Source organism: Tachyglossus aculeatus, chromosome 19 (assembly GCF_015852505.1).
Source record: "Tachyglossus aculeatus isolate mTacAcu1 chromosome 19, mTacAcu1.pri, whole genome shotgun sequence".
Lineage (NCBI taxonomy): Eukaryota > Metazoa > Chordata > Mammalia > Monotremata > Tachyglossidae > Tachyglossus > Tachyglossus aculeatus.
In genome coordinates this window covers 8782171-8800098 of record NC_052084.1, presented here as the reverse complement: position 1 = coordinate 8800098, position 17928 = coordinate 8782171, and the positions used below count along the sequence as shown (strand labels likewise).

Sequence of the window (17928 nt, the reverse complement as noted above, 5' to 3'; positions counted from 1 at the left end):
ATGACGGAGCTGGGGACTGTTAGAAAATTACTGCAGCAGACGGAAGGTCCGAAAAAAATCAGAAGACCAAGAAGTGATTGTGAAAACAGCCCCTGCAGATGGTAACTGCTCCGGCACAGCAAGGAACTACTTTTTCACACCCCCAACTTGCCATGGATTCTTGATCCACCATGGTCTCTTCAGCCACACTGTTCCAAATGGACTGAACCTCACCGACGGTAGCACCTTCTAAAACAAAGGACGTTTCTGTATGTGAAGCAGCGTGGCTTAGTGGAAGGAGCACAGGCTTGGGAGTCAGAGGCTGTGGGTTCTGATCCCGGCTCCGCCACTTGTCAGCTGTGGGACTTCGGGCAAGTCACTTCATTTATCTGTGCCTCAGTTCTCTCATCCGTAAAATGGAGATTAAGACTGTGAGCCCTGTGTGGGACAACCTGATGACCTTGTATCTACCCCAGGGCTTAGAACAGTGCTTGGTACATAGAAAATGCATAAATACCATCATTATTATTACTATTATTATTATGCCAACTCATCTGTTTCTCTCTGAAGCCTTCCTTCAATACCTCTTGCTTCCATGTGCTGTGTACGCTAATTACACTGGCATTTCACTCCCCAAGAAGGTCGATTCATTGAGCCCCGCAATACCAAGACGTCAGAAAACGCTGAATAGACCTCCACCCAACATAACGGATGAGCAGGGAAACTTGAAACCAGTTCAAACATTTCAAACGAGCCAGCCAATCCCAACAACCTTTCCAGGCTCAAAGCTCCCTGCTGGTAGACAGCGTTCAACTGCTTGCACTTTTTCAATCAACCTTGTAAAGGTGTGAGGTCTTTCCACTCTCCCTGTCCCGACATCTCCTCACAGGTAGCGGGGCGTGGGAGACGGGGGCCGTGGTTTGCAGTCTCTCTCCTCATGGCACTGGGCCCGACGGTGTCAGAAAACATGCACAGACCCTGGGCCAGCTGTTCTTCATGCAAAGGAGCAAACACTGGAGGCCAAAAAGCCTCTCGGGGCAGCTGAAACACAAACACAACCCAAGAACACGCACCAAGAGGACATACCACCTCTATTTCTTCATTTTTTTTGTATGCCTAAATGGCCAGTTTTGCCCCCAGCTACGTAATTTTAACACAGAGATCAAGAATAGATATCAGAAACACAAGAAAAAGTTGGGGAAAAAACAACTCACCAAAAGTCCTCCAATATCCAAAAATTAAAAAAAAAATGATCTGTGCTGCATCAGGAGATGAACTCCTTGGAAATAAGCTAAATCAAACAAAAAACTGAATAATGGAAAATATACAGACTGACAAGCTCTCCATCTTCTGAAGTTTTTTTGAATCAATTGGGTGAAAAACAAGACACTAAATCTGTTCTGTACACTTAAAGATTGCGTTTTAGAAATCTGCCAATTAAACATGAGTTTTTTAAGGCTTTAAAATATATTTTCAACTATTCTTTCTTTTAAAGGCCTATAAAACTCAATTTTCACAGAATAGGGCAACTATTTAAAAAATACACTGTTGGCAGCCCAGTAAAAATTAATGAAGTAAACACTGAAAAGTAACAGAGAATCATCTCTCTGTATATCATCATTCACACACAACACTTAATAATAATAATTGTGGTATTTGGTAAGTGCTTACTATGTGTCAAGCACTGCATCAAGCTCTGGGGTAGATACAAGATAATCAGGTCCCAAATCGGGGGTCACAGTCTAAGTAGGAGGGAGAACGGATATTGAATCCTCATTGTGCATATGAGGGAACTGAGGCTCAGAGAAGTTAAGTGACTTGCCCAAGGTCACACAGCAGGCAAGTGGCAGAGCTGGGATTAGAAACCAGGTCTTCTGGCTACCAACTCTATTATATTATATTGTCCTCTTCCGAGTGCTTGGTACAGTGCTGTGCACACGGTAAGCACTCAACAAATATGGTTGATTGATTTAAGTACCCATCCATGTGTTTCACTAAACTAGGCTCTGTGCAAAGGGAATTGAAACACTCATTTATTCATTCCTATTTATTGAGCACTTACTGTGTGCACAGCACTGAATCAAGCGCTTGGGAAAATACAACACAATAATAAACAGTGATATTCCCTGCCACATCGAGCGTACAGTCTAGAGGACTCACAAACGCCATTTAAGACCAAAAACATGCACAAGGCTATGCCTGAAAAGGTTATCCAGACAACTGCTGAAACAATATACCGGTATATAAATTAACATTTTGTACCAGCATAGGGGGCAAGAGCACATTAGGGTGGGTTGTTTAAGAGATTATCTTGGGCAGTAAGTGTAAAAGCCAAGGGACAGCTTGCCTCTTTTCCAACACTACCAAAAATTCATACACTTCCTCACCCTACCTTTACTAGCTGCCTTCCAAAGACAGACAATATTCACCTTGTGGAAAAGAGAGCATTTTCAAATCTCAGCCTTAAATTAAACTCTGGCTTCCACAAAGTCTAGAACCTTGGAAACGACATCTTTGTAGTCCATACTTCAAACTAAATGCCTGCAACACCACTGTAATTTAGGTTGAACTAGACAGTGATACTAATGACTCTGGGGAAATAAAGTTTATAAATATACAAGTAGTGGCACCCATGGCAAGGGTCTACTATCTATCCATTTTTATTCAAATAATCAACATCTCAACCTGAGCAAAAACTGAAGGTACTCTAGTGGATCAAGAGGAGAAGAAAATGATAACTACTGCATTGGAAAGCATGCTACGTTGCTTGTAACTTTGGAATGATTGTCGTACTTCTTCTTTTGTTATGTCCAGCAGATGAGAGATTGCAGTGATTCACTCAGGCTGTCATTCACAACTGGCCATTTAGAGAGACGCTGATAATTTCCACTTTAGAAACACACTTCATTTTTTTTTCTGGGAATCAGCTTTTATAGCAATTAGCTAACCTCTATTGTGTGGAGTCCCATTTCTGAAGCTTCAGTTGTTGTTTCTCGTACAGTACTGCCTACTAATCATTTGCGATGTACTTGGAGTGCCCGTGTGTTCATTTTCACAGACACATACATATTACTGTGGTCCAGTACGCTCAAATATAATTAAAGGGCTGTCGGCATATCCATTATGGTCTAATTCATGAAAAGAAATGCTCTCTCTACGTTTTTATGAAGAAAAAAGTGCCTGAGTGCTTTAGCAATTTTGAAGAGAAACAGAAAATGTGTAGAAAATCTATGGCATTAGATTTTTCCCCGTTCTCTGCCCACCATTAGCACGGACAGGTATGTCTAGGCAACACGAAGAAAAACAGACCACTTCCCAAATCGCAATTCAAGAGACTAAGCAGCAGTAGGCCATCGGTTCATTCATTCATTCAGTCAATCGTATTTATTGAGCGCTTACTGTGTGCACAGCACTGTACTAAGCACTTGGGAAGTACAAGAAGGCAACAAATAGAGATGGTCCCTACCCAACAGTGAGCTCACAGTCTAGAAACAACGGGCTCTTATCCAGTGTCTATCGCAGGGAGGAACCCAGAGAGAAGATGGAGGTACCAAGACCAATGACATCCTATTCGGTGTGCTATGTAGGGGCCTCAAAGCACAGATGGGAATTACCTGGTCTGCTGGCTACACTCGCTGACAATGAGCCAGGTAAACACAAGCACGTGCCTGCTTCAACAAGTACCTCCAAGGGTCCCCACACCCTCAAAACTTAACAAAACAGAACTTAACAAAAAAAGTAACAGAAGTCAACTCTAATTTAGTTCAGGTCCCTGAGAAAATGGTACTTGGCATAATGTGGCGGTTTTCTTGCCACTGGATTTAAGGTGCAGTATTTTTTTAGTAAAATTCAGTATTATATTGAAGTTCTACAGGCCGATAAATCTCAAGATTTCACCGTAAGAAGTTGGAAAAATTCATTTATAGCAGTATATTCTTTGGAAGGACACCTATCTGACATTTCCAATTGTCAGTTACAAAAGTCAAGCGCATATGAAAGAAGACTTACAGGTTCTTTTGCTTCGGTTTCATCCCATGCTCCCCAGCCATCATCTTCCCAGTTCGTCAATTTACCTATTTACAAAAGATTTGAGGGTTTAGGTCAAGTACAGAATATAGACTCTTTCAAAATGACTTTTCCAAAGCACTCTGCAGCCAATCAGAAACAAAAAAGCATACAAACTACAAAAAAAAATTGACAAGCGCATGCCAGGTAGGTAGGTTAGTGCATAACACATCGGGAAAGATAGAAGACCTTATCTTAAAGAAATGCCTGCAATTTTGACATACTGTCCCAGGAAGGACCTATAAGAAAGGACAACTTAGATAAAAGTTGTCTTTTAGCTTTACGTAGTCTCTCTTTTACTGGGACAGAGTGTCAACAAATGGCCAATCTGCCATTTATAAACACATCAGGCCAACTGTTTCATGTCCCTCTTTTCCCAGCAGCATCCCTTCCCTCTTGCATGATTCTTTTCACTCAGTGAAACGTGCTCATGGAGTGCCTTTGTGCAGAACGCTGTACTAAACACTTGGGAGAGCACAAGAGATTCATTAAACATGATCTCTGCCCTTAAGGAGTTTACAACAGAAGAATTTACAGATTAGAGGGGAGGAATTTTAAAATCTTTCCAATCAAATAGGGGCGGGGATGTTGTGCAAGCTTGTGCAATAATGACTGTAATTACAGTATGAAAACCAGCTACTTCAAAAGGTTGGGGAGAACCAATGAATTGTTGATTTTGTTTATTCCAAGTTATAGTCGTCTCATTTTCTGGCTTTTTCAAAAATGCAACTTTCATGATTTCAGAAAACAGCAACAAAAATAAAACAAGGCTACAGCAACAATAAAAAACAACAACTGGATCAAGAAATACATTGTACAAGTCAGTTTTATAACACCACTCTGCCAGGCAAAGTCAATTTAAAAAGCTGGGTCTTGCATCTGGGGTTTAATTGGATCAGGTTTAGCAGAGCATTCTATAGTCATTAAATGTGTTTCATGCACCCAAATATAGTCATTTCAAAAGGGGATAGAATCAAATATATTTAGAAATGAATTTTTGAGATTTAAATTTGCAAGGAGACACCTAAAATTAGCTGTTTAAATGGCATTTTCCCAGAGTTTTCCTTTCGGATAAATTCACCTTTGTATGATGAGAAAATGTCTATGCCCAAAATTCCTCCTATCCAGGTACTTCCTTGGTTATAGCAAGAACATTTACCCCACTGTGAAAGTTAATGCCTTGAAACAATTGAAAAAGGCAGTTGGCTCTCCGTCAATCCTCCACATCAGCATTTGTGCTGGTTTTCCAAGGCCATCAAAAACAATCCCTGTATAATGCTCTGGGAACATACTTGACCGATGAGGACACAAGTTATCCATTCATTCAATTGTATTTTATGTGTGTAACTTTAGAAAATGTCAGTCAACTACTGGAGGAGAAGAGCAGGTAGGTGAACGCTTATCAATCTGGTCCACTTAGCCGTTCCTAGTTTCTCCAAACACGAATGGACTGGATGCACTTCAAAGGGAAAAATAAGCATTCTGCCAACCTACTCTGCAAGCACGGAGTCCTGGAAAGTGGGGCTTGCTCAACAAATTGGTGTCCCCTCCATCACCCCTAAACCCCATGGTGGATCACTAGTAGGAGCGATGGGATTTATTGAGCGCCCACTGGGTACAATGCACTGGACAGGGTGGTTGGGAGGTGCAATACAGAGTTGTGACACAGTCTTCTCCCTCCCGCTACAGGATTTCTGAACGGCTTTGGACTTCTCACACCCCAAAATGCATTTTTGGCGGGCACAGCTCCACACGTGCACTGCTGAAATCAAACGGCAAGGAAAGGACACAATGAGATCCTGGAATGCGCTCAGCCCACCAGGTTCGAAGGACTGGTCATCTCACCAAACCTGACCTGGGCAGTATATGAGGTTTATAGTCATCGGCTATGACAGTCTATCCCCACTCTGGGAAAAGTCAGTCTGTCAATCGTATTTATTGAGCGCTTACCATATGCAGAGCACTGTACCAAACACTTGGGAGAGTAGAATATAACAATAAACACACATTCCCTGCCCACAATGACCTTACAGTCTAGAGGAGGAGAAGGCTAGGCTACCTAGCAGGCTACCTTGCAAAGGCCCAAATACCTCAAGTAAAATAACCCTTTTACATATATAGCCTTATGCAAAATACACAGCTTTGTAAATTACATAAATTGATCATTTTCTTAAACAAATGAACACCACTGCCAAAGAGACACTGTACTGTACGGAGAAATAGCAGGGATACAGAGACACATATGAGAAGACATTATTTTAATATAATATTTGCGGGATTTCAAAGACGGTAAGAAAGTCCTTGAGTTTATCTGAATTAAAGTGGTTCCACCTGGAAAGATGATCAACCCCCACCATCATTAGGAGTTTGTTAAATATTGCCTAGCACAGGGCACTCGGTTCTGCCATGACCCATTTTCAATGTGCATTTCGGCTAGAGCGAGACTAGGAAACGTCACTGCGAGCCTCCTTTGGTTTCAGTGTGCCACGATGTCAAAATGTTTGTGCGCGCACACACACACACACACATAGCCACACACAGCAGAGGAATGGATGATTATTAAAGAGCAAGTTTTCCTCTGTAAAGGATATTCTGGGAGAATGCAAGCCTCACGTTCTAGGAGAACTGGACGTAGTCGGGAAAGGTCTAAGAACGCATTTTAGAATGGGCACAAGCCCGGCTCTAGGTTGCCGGGTCCAGCATCCCTTTAGTGGAGCCGGGATTAAAACTCAGGTCCTCTGACTCCCAGGCTCACGCTCTTTCCATTAGGCCACACAGCTTCTCCTTATTTTCTGCAATTCTGACTGAGAAGCAGTGCTTCAAAACAGGGAGATCATTTGCATATACTTGAAAATGCAACGTTAATTGTTTGGTTCTACTGAACACAGAATTGTTCAACTAGTCATTCTATAATCCATAATCTATAATTGTTGTTTTGCTTGGTTGGGTCAATCTCACGACCAGCATGTTTTCAAAATGCTTGAAAATTAGAAATGGAGATTTCGTAGGAGTCGGAAGACTCTGAATCTAAACTAGGACTCTGAATCCAAACCAGGAACCTCTACAGTTCCATATGGCTTTTAAGAGCTTAGATGATTTTTGTCAGTCTGGAGAGGATTACTTGAATGGAAAGATTCCCTGAACTCCAGAAGGAAACCGTATGAAGATGGTACCCTCATGATAGGAAATGGGTTGAGCAGTTCAACTAGAAATGATTTCTTAAGGGATATTTAAACTCAATTGATGTTATTCAAATGACTCAGTTCTTAAATTACGTCCATTTTCTTTTCCAAAAAGTCTAGTCTGAAAAAGTAAACTACAAATGCCTTTAAACTGGCTATATAGAACTCAAGGAACACCAAACAATGCCTCCTGGATAAACCTATAAATAGATTATGAGAGTGTTTTTCTATTCTTATCACATTTATGCTATGATTCATAGGCCAGAAATTATGCATCTGACATTCTTGTTATTTCTAGCCAGGTCTTTTTAGAAGTTCTTGCATTACGACAACAAGGAGTGCCAGCTACTCTGAGAAGAGGAGAGGAGAAAGAGGAGGAGGAGAGGAGGAGAGAAGGAGGAGGAGAAGAGGAGAGCTGTGTACTATAGCAATAATAAGGAGGAGTTCAATCTACTTTTTGTACAGCACCCGTGGGCACTCAATTTATTATCTACAACGATCCATCTACGACTTATATTAACGTCCATCTCCTCCACCTAAACTGTAAGCTCGCTGTGGGCAAGGACCGTATCTTCCAACCACGTTATATCGTACTCTCCCAAGCGCTTAGTACCATACTCTTCACACGGTAAGCACTCAGTAAATACCACTGATTGACTGATTCCTTGTTAATGAGGATGATGATGATGATAAGTTTGTTCTGATTAAGCTTCAGTCTACTCATTCTCAACCCTCTCCCTCTCATGGGTGTGAACTGATTAAAAAAAGGAGATACATGTGTAAGCAAGTTTGATTTTTAAAGCATGCAAAGAGGTTATGAGTACAATAGTTTCAGCAAAATTAAATTGGATATTTAGAAAGTTTCAAGAATTTCAAAGGGCATAAATGGATGAGAAACTTGGTATTTTCAGGAATCTTGTCTAGTAGTACTTTAAGAAATTCAACAATCATCTTCCAATTATTCTATACAAATTTTTTCCTTATTCAAGTTCCTGTCTTACAGATTTTTCAAGAAAATGAATGAGGAATGAATTTTCCTACTCTAATTTCCTGCCTGAGAAAGTTATTTTTTTTTTGGGGGGGGGGATGGGGGGAGGATGTGGAGAGAAGCATTAAACTAAATAAATAAATGTATGCTTGTCCACTTTCAATCTGTGGGCCTCACTTGTGATAACTTCCCATTCAGACAGCAGAAAGCAATTTCTCTAAGTGTTCTTTAGTTAGTCTTCAAAAATAGACCTTTGGGGATTGCGTTTGCATATTCCTTCATGCAACGGATCTTCCCCACTCTCTACTACTCTACAAAGCACAGTCTCCCAAGACAAAATGCTATCAAAGGCAAAGCTATTGCTCTTTCCATTCTGGGATGTTCTCACAGCAATAGGAAAGTACGTACAGATCTGCCTCGCCAATGATTCAGTGAAAGTTTTCCCTTTTTTCCTTCCTTACTGTACAAAATGAATTCTTCCCCTACCTGGAATTCCCTTCCCCTGGATCTGCCCACTTTGAAAGTCCTCTCAGAGAGGGATTCACTGATTAAAAGTCCACTCTCCTACTCATGATACCACACCGGCCACTTTAGTATTTCCTTTTTTGACTCATTTATTTGCTTCCTTTTTAATCAATTGTAACCTTGCTCTTGCTCTCTAAAGTACCGTAAATTGGGCAATCTATGTTCACTCACCTCTCCCAAAGGGTTTACGTCCCTCTGGGGCACGGAACATGTTTCCTCTAGTTTATGTCCCCAAGAGATTAGGACACTGCTCTGCACCACTCAGCCGGAGATGGATAAATAATGTTGATGATGAGGCTGCTGATATTACTCCTTCGCAACAACTGCCAGAGGCGCAAATGGCTAAATACACATTCACCATCACTCCTATTACCACGAGTAGAACGTAATGGCAACTAACCTTGCTTATTTTGGTTTGTCTCCAACATAAACCAAACAAATTTAGATTGCGAACTCCCTCCCCCACCCTTCAACAGAGACTGTGTCTAATTCCCAATTGTGTATTCTTTCCCAGCACTTAGTACAGTTCTCTGCACATGGTGAGCACTTACTACTAGTCCTATTACTACAAATACCCAAATCTTGGTTTTGAGATGAGAGCTCTGTATCAAAGCAAAAAGAATTAGAACATTCTCGGAGGGGGTAAGCCAAATTTGACCAGATACCTAAGGAAATATCAGCTCCCTTAGAAAACGAGGAGAAGAGAAAGGCCCCAAAATAAAAAGAGAAGACAGCCAGGCCCTCCAGATATCGCAACCCAAAATACATGTGGCTTCTCAGTCTGTGAACCTCAGGGTTACCCTGCATCTATCCTGGTGCTTAGCACACAGTAAGCACTTATGGCTTAATTACCGCCACATACATCATTCATTACACAAATGACTGATTTTAGGATGCACTAAGTCTGTCGAAGCATATTTTGTCAGTGAAAATGGTAAAAAAAAAACCTTGATGTTTAAAACAATAATAATTTTTAAAAATAATTGATGGGGTAGCAATGGGGTTCAAATTGACTAAAACCTTAACAGTTCATATAGTATTTATGTTGGCAGCTGGGAAATGAGGAATTTAAATCTCATGATTTAGCTGGAGAAAAGAACTCCAAAATGACATTCATCTGTTCCCCAGATAGAGACACACTGAGATAAGCAAAGAAATAGACTCACAAAGGCAGAGAGCATCTGACTAATGACATTTGCATCTGACTGGTGAACTAAGCCACCTGTTGAGGCCTCTTAAGAATAAAGAATAATAAAGCAAGGAAAATGAACTATAATTCACAAAGAGAATTTAAATATCAATTTAAGCACGCCAGATTCACAGTCACATGTATAAATTCCCTCCATCAAACTGCCTATCTTAAGGGCCATGAGCCCTTATTATGCTTTTACATAATAACCATTATCTCAGACAAAACCTGCAAATAGCTAGGAATCAATGGATGCTAACATAAATGCAAATTGTTTTTATAATTACTGCCTACCTATCTTCTAGATGGAGGAAAAGCTGCAAAAATACTTAAGATTTAAAATGATTTACAAAGCTACTGCAAAATATCACGCCACTACCATCCTTCTGGCATATGTATTATATAACTTGCACCTTCCCAGTCCCATTAAGAGCAATTCAAAGGACCTACAGGTCTTATTGGAAAATATCCCTCTAAGCTTTGTGTTTACCCCAGAAAAGTACTTCAAACTGCAAGTGTTGAAAATTAAATCAGGAGTTCTTTATGTAAACAGAACATCCCAGGGCATCCTATGAATAATACTTGTGGTACCTGTTACTTGTCCAACTCAGTACTATGAGCTGGGGTAGAGAGACAATGATAAAGTCCGACATGGAGCTCACAGTATAATCAATCAATCGTATTTATTGAGCGCTTACTGTGTGCAGAGCACTGTACTAAGCGCTTGGGAAGCACAAGTTGGCAACATATAGAGACAGTCCCTACCCAACAGTGGGCTCACAGTCTAAAAGGGGGAGACAGAGAACAAAACTGAGACACAGAGAAGTTATGTGACCTGCCCATAGTCACACAGCAGGTAAGTGGTGGGGCTGGATTAGAACCCAGGTACTCTTGTCTCCCAGATCCATGCTTTTTCCACTAGGCCTGCTGCCCCCCTGGGAAAGTTATGAAAATCTGCAGCATAGTAATTCCATGAGGAGCATGGAATTACCAGTTGGTGGACTATGATTTTTGACTGCCCCCACTCAAAAGTGTTGAAATGAGCTGCAATTTTTGATACAGATTTGATTCATAGGCTTACTGAGCCCTCTATCTTTCCTCTGCTCCTTTTACCATTGCTGTTAATTCCTCAAACAGCTCCTATCAGACGTAGATGTTATGGCCCAGGGTCTACGTGGCTACCTAAGCGTGTAGAGAACCAACCACACACTGAATCTTCTTGTTTCCAGTTATCGGTAACAAAGAAGAGCTTAAGAGGCAGAAATGCGGCCCCCTTCTGTCCACAGCAGCTCTTACCTAACGCCCTACCTGCCATGGCTGCGTGGCTGCTTTGAGAAGCAGAGTGGCCTAGTAGAAAGTAGTAGTAGTCAGAGAACCCGGGTTTTAATCTCTGCTCCGCCACTTATCTGCTGTGTGACCTTGGGCAAATCACTTAACTTCTCTGATCCTCAATTTCCACATCTGTAAATGGAGATTCAATATCTCTTTCATTCATTCAATCGTATTTATTGAGCGCTTACTTTGTGCAGAGCACTGTACTAAGCACTTGGGAAGTACAAGTCGGCAACATATAGAGACACAGAATATGCATCAGAAACTGGAGAACCATCTAAGGGCCTGCTCCTTCTCTCCTCCTGCGCCACTCCCCGCCATCAACCAGGCAAAGAGGAGGAAAAGTCTGCTTGGGCTTACCTCTGTAGCATTTAATAAATGCCCTAAATAGTCTCTCAGCAGCATGGCTTGACTGAATGTCTCCCTCTTACCTACAAGGAGAGCCCCGTATGGAACAGGGATTATCCTGTACCTACCCCAATAGGTACAGTGCTTAGTGCAGTGCTTGGGCGCATGTTAAGTGCTTAACAAATACCATTATTATTGTTTTAGCAATTCCCCCAAAGCAGTGATAGGAAAGAGTTGCTGACTGCAACTCTGGGAGCTTGGAGCGAGGGAGGAACCACAATGGTTCAGAAGTGCAGGCCTTCCGCAAATAACTGGAGATCCACATCTGGCTCCGGGGGTCATTATTTGCCCACCCCCGTGGTTCAATACACGCATGCACAGTCTCCACTTCCTCTCTGACAACTCTCTTCTAGGCAACCTGCATTTTGGGTTTCACCCTCTTTATTCCACTGAACCACCTCTTGCTAAGGTTTCTAGTGACCTCCTTCTGGAGAAATACCGAGGGGGATATTTAAAAACATCAGCCAGCACCGGAACTCACCCCTGTACACAGCACAGCAAAAGGTGATCAATCAATCAATCGTATTTACTGAGCGCTTACTGTGTGCAGAGCACTGTACTAAGCGTTTGGGAAGTACAAGTTGGCAACATATAGAGACGGTCCCTACCCAACAGTGAGCTCACAGTCTGAAAGGGGGAGACAGAGAACAAAACCAAACATACTAACAAAATAAAATAAATAGAACAGATATGTACAAGTAAAATAAATAGAGTAATAAATATGTACAAACATATATACATATATACAGGTGCTGTGGGGAAGGGAAGGAGGTAAGATGGGGGATGGAGAGGGGGACGAGGGGGAGAGGAAGGAAGGGGCTCAGTCTGTGTCTCAGTCTTAAAGTGATCTTTAAGGGCTAGCAGTTGCACAGAAATACTTTCAACCACAGTGGCATTCATGAGTGGGATCTTGTCAGTGTTGTCAACGTTGAACCCAAAGGATTGCTAAATAGATATACCTCCAGAGTACACTCTGGTACTATTTATTCTGGCATTTCAAAAGTAAACTCTAAATAGGCAGTTTCTTGGGTTGTAACTGCAGGTTGTTTAGCTTCAGTTTTAAAAAACTAAAGCATGTCTACCGAAATTTGAATAATATTGAACCTATCTTCTCAATGATGAAGACAGATCTTTTCACACCTAATAAAAATTTTTAAAAGTACCCCCACCAGGATTCTTCTACACTTCTTCATAACAAGTAGTAAGCCATACTACAAGAAAGCACCTGTATCTGGAAAGAAGACACCATGGAAGGAAATCACCTCTCAAAAAAGGAAGCGTAGGGAATCACAATGATTAGTAAAATCCTAAAGAGCCCCCAGTATTCTGGATCCTTCAAATGATTTTATATCTATTATAAGCCTTATATATTTGTAGATACATATGTAATTCTAATTACAGGCTTTACCCAATCCGTGAGAAAACTACTCTCTGAAAGTACAATGGTTTGAGATGGTGAATGCTTAACTGTGTTTAATAAAGATGAGTATGTTGTCTGGAAAGTTTCTCTCCTATGTGAAAAAAATTAATTTTTCCAGGACCACATGAAACATTTCTTGGACAAATCGACTTCCAGATCTCCTAAAATGTGGGTTGCATTCTTGCACAAAGCCACATTAGGGGAACCTTGCCTTGTAACAATCACCCTGGTCAGACGCCACAACCGTGCACACCTGCATGTGCGAACAAACCATTCTGTCTGACATCACATTCTGTCTGACATCATGGCACGCCAAATCCAAACAAGCTGGCACTGATGGAATTACATTCCCTAATTCCCTTATGACATTCCAGACAAGGCACAAAGAGAAAGCACAGACTATGACAGAACTGAGTGCAACTGACTAGCTGATATATTTTTGGAGGGCTAACTGTAGCTGTTTCAAAAGAATGATAATGCAGGTGCAGATCACCGTCCACTGCCCTCCTGGGGTCTCTTTTTTTGGAGGGGAGGCCCGGCAAAGTAAAGTGACGTGCCCAAGGTCACCCAGCAGACAGATGGCAGAGCCGGGATGAGAATGCCTGTCTACTTGTTTTGTTGTCCATCTCCCCCCTTCTGGACCGTGAGCCCGTTGTTGGGTGGGGATTATCTGTTGCCAAACTGTACTTTCCAAGCGCTTAGTACAGTGCTCTGCAGACAGTAGGTGCTCGATAAATTCATTCATTCATTCAATCGTATTTATTGAGTGCTTATTGCGTGCAGAGCACTGTACTAAGCACTTGGGAAGTACAAGTAGGCAACATCTAGAGACGGTCCCTACCCAACAACGGGCTCACAGTCTAGAAGGGGGAGACAGACAAGAAGACAAAACATGTAGTCGGGTGTCAAAACCGTCAAAACAAATAGAATTAAAGCTATATGCACATCATTAACAAATACGATTGAATGAATGCATATCGTCCTGTAGACTGTGAGCCCGTTGTTGAGTAAGGAACGTCTCTATATGTTGCCAACGTGTAGAGGAGCAGCACTGCTTAGTGGAAAGGGTACGGGCTTCGGTGTCAGAGGTCATGGGTTCAAATCCCGACTCCGCCAATTGTCAGCTGTGTGACTTCGAGCAAGTCACTTCATTTCTCTGTGCCTCAGTTATCTCATCTGTAAAATGGGGATGAAGACTGTGAGCCCCTCATGGGACAACCTGATCACCTTGTAACCTCCCCAGTGCTTAGAACAGAACTCTGCACATAATAATAATGACGGTATTTGTTAAGCGCTTACCATGTGCAAAACACTGTTCTAAGTGCTAAATAGTAAGCGCTTCATAAATGCCACCATCATCATTATTATTTTTGTACTTCCCAAGCGCTTAGTCCAGTGCTCTGCACACAGTAAGCGCTCAATAAATACGATTGATTCAATGAATGAATAATAATAATAATGATGGCATTAAGTGCTTACTATGTGCAAAGCACTGTTCTAAGCGCTGGGGAGGTTACAAAGGGATCAGGTTGTCCCACGGTGGGGGCGCACGGTCTTAATTTTAGACTGTGAGCCCACTGTTGGGCAGGGACTGTCTCTATATGTTGCCAACTTGTACTTCCCAAGTGCTTACTACAGCGCTCTGCACACAGTAAGAGCTCAATAAATACGACTGATGATGATGATGATGGCATTTATTAAGGGCTTACTATGTGCAAAGCACTGTTCTAAGCGCTGGGGAGGTTACAAGGTGATCAGGTTGTCCCACGGTGGGGGCGCACGGTCTTAATTTTAATCAATCAATCAATCAATCAATCTTATTTATTGAGCGCTTACTATGTGCAGAGCACTGTACTAAGCGCTTGGGAAGTACAAATTGGCATCACATAGAGACAGTCCCTACCCAACAGTGGGCTCACAGTCTAAAAGGGGGAGACAGAGAACAGAACCAAACATACCAACAAAATAAAATAAGTAGGATAGAAATGTAATTTTAGACTGTGAGCCCACTGTTGGGCAGGGACTGTCTCTATATGTTGCCAACTTGTACTTCCCAAGTGCTTACTACAGCGCTCTGCACACAGTAAGAGCTCAATAAATACGATTGATGATGATGATGATGGCATTTATTAAGGGCTTACTATGTGCAAAGCACTGTTCTAAGCGCTGGGGAGGTTACAAGGTGATCAGGTTGTCCCACGGTGGGGGCGCACGGTCTTAATTTTAATCAATCAATCAATCAATCAATCTTATTTATTGAGCGCTTACTATGTGCAGAGCACTGTACTAAGCGCTTGGGAAGTACAAATTGGCATCACATAGAGACAGTCCCTACCCAACAGTGGGCTCACAGTCTAAAAGGGGGAGACAGAGAACAGAACCAAACATACCAACAAAATAAAATAAGTAGGATAGAAATGTAATTTTAGACTGTGAGCCCACTGCTGGGTAGGGACTGTCTCTATATGCTGCCAACTTGTACTTCCCAAGCGCTTAGTACAGTGCTCTGCACACAGTAAGCGCTCAATAAATACGATTGACGATGATGATGACGGCATTTACAATAAATACGATTGATTGACTGATTAATCCCCATTTTACAGATGAGGGAACTGAGGCCCAGGGAAGTGAAGTGACTTGCCCAAAGTCACAAGGCTGACAATTGGTGGAGCCGGGATTTGAACGCATGACCTCTGACTCCAAAGCCCGGGCTCTTTCCACTGAGCCACAGAATGCACACAGTAAGCGCTCAGTTGAATACGATTGAATACGATCAGGCAGAAACTCCTCAGCCTGGGCTTCCAGGCTGTCCATCCATCCCCTCGCCCCCTCCTACCTCCCCTCCCTTCTGTCCTTCTCCAGCCCAACCCGCCCCCTCCGCTCCTCTGCCACCGCTAATCTCCTCACCGTTAGGCCTCGTTCTCGCCTGTCCCGCCGTCGACCCCCTGCCCACGTCCTCCCCCGGGCCTGGAATGCCCCCAATCCCTCTGCCCCTCCGCCAAGCTAGCTCTCTTCCTCCCTTCAAGGCCCTGCTGAGAGCTCACCTCCTCCAGGAGGCCTTCCCACACTGAGCCCCTTCCTTCCTCTCCCCCTCGTCCCCCTCTCCATCCCCACATCTTACCTCCTTCTCTTCCCCACAGCACCTGTATATATATATGTATATATATGTGTGTATATATATATACATATATATGTATGTATATATACATACATATATATGTATATACATATATATACATACATATATATACATATATATGTTTGTACATATTTATTACTCTATTCATTTACTTATTTTACTTGCACATATCTATTCTACTTATTTTATTTTGTCAGTCTGTTTGGTTTTGTTCTCTGTCTCCCCCTTTCAGATTGTGAGCCCACTGTTGGGTAGGGCCTGTCTCTCTATGTTGCCAACTTGGACTTCCCAAGCGCTTAGTCCAGTGCTCCGCACACAGTAAGCGCTCGATAAATACGATTGATTGATTGATGAATTACTGAGCGCTTCCTGTGCGCAGGGCACTGGACTAAGCGCTTGGGGAGTCCAAGTCGGCCACATAGGGAGACGGTCCCTACCCAACAGCGGGCTCACGGTCTAGAAGGGGGAGACAGACAAGAAAGCGAAACGTATGGACGGGTGTCATCAGAATAAATAGAAATAAAGCCGGATGCACATCATTAACAAAGCAGAATGAATGAATGAAGGAACGAATGAGCCCATGCCGTTCTGGCTGCCAGTCCCGTGCTCCCTCCAGAGGCCCCGCCCGCCCGGAGGGCGTCCCGGAGGGGGCGTCCCCGCCTCACTCACCGTTGTCCCTCAGGGGGACGACGACAGCGGCGGCGGCGGCGGCGGGGGGGGGGCTCCTCTCGCAAGTGCGGGAACAGGAAGTCCCGCGCGGCCTGCAGCTCCTGGAAGGAGCAGAACTGCACCAGGGAGCAGGCCATGGCGGGGCCGGGCCCCCGGGGCTCCGCCTCCTTCTCCTCCTCAGTCGCCTCAGCCGCCGCCTCAGCCGTGACGGCTCCGAACCGGAAGCGGGGAGCCCCCAACCGGAAGTGGTCGGCGGCGCCCACTGCGCAGGCTCCGCCCGGCCGCCGGCCCGGACGGAGCGGAACCAGCCTGGGCAGGCGCATGCGCGCCCTCCGCTCACCGGTCCCGGGGGAGGCGGGGCCGCGCGCGCGCACGCGCGCGCCCTCCCGTCACGTGACCCGCGCGGGGCGGGGCCGGAGGGAGCCGTTGACAGGACGAGCAGGGAGCCCGATTCCATCATCATCATCCTCAATCGTATTGATTGAGCGCTTACTATGTGCAGAGCACTGGACTAAGCGCTTGGGAAGTACAAATTTGCAACATATAGAGACAGTCCCTACCCAACAGTGGGCTCACAGTCTAATGATTCCAACTCATCGAGGCGCCATCTATTCAATCAATCAATCATATTTATTGTATATATGGTATATATGTATATATATGTACATATTTATTACCCTATTTATTTATTTATTTTACTTGTACATATCTATCCTATTTATTTTATTTTGTTGGTCTGTTTGGTTCTGTTCTCTGTCTCCCCCTTTTAGACTGTGAGCCCGCTGTTGGGTAGGGACTGTCTCTATGTGTTGCCAATTTGTACTTCCCAAGCGCTTAGTACAGTGCTCTGCATATAGTAATTGCTCAATCTAAAAATTACTCTATTGATTAGAAAAACAGCACGGCATAGTGGATAGAGCATGAGCCCGGGAGTCAGAAGGTCATGGGTTCTAATCCTCTCTGTGCTTCTTGTCTGCTGTGTGACCTTGGGCAGGTCACTTCACTTCTCTGGGCCTCAGTTCCCTCATCTTT

The 17928-nt window shown here is 43.3% G+C and overlaps 1 protein-coding gene across 2 annotated transcripts in view; it reads right to left on the bottom strand.

The window, feature by feature from the left end:
* RAB3GAP2 (RAB3 GTPase activating non-catalytic protein subunit 2) overlaps positions 1-17033 on the bottom strand; it is a 63625-nt gene extending 46592 nt beyond the window's left edge. The window contains exons 1-2 of one of the 2 annotated variants that reach the window (XM_038760777.1): positions 16919-17033; positions 3988-4052 (exon numbers count right to left, since the gene is read on the bottom strand). In XM_038760777.1, the coding sequence (XP_038616705.1) occupies positions 3988-4052; positions 16919-17033 (180 nt within the window). Of the gene's footprint in view, positions 1-3987; positions 4053-16896 lie in introns of both variants that reach the window. The other variant, XM_038760776.1, reaches the window with a different exon arrangement.
* Positions 17034-17928: the final 895 nt, after the last annotated feature.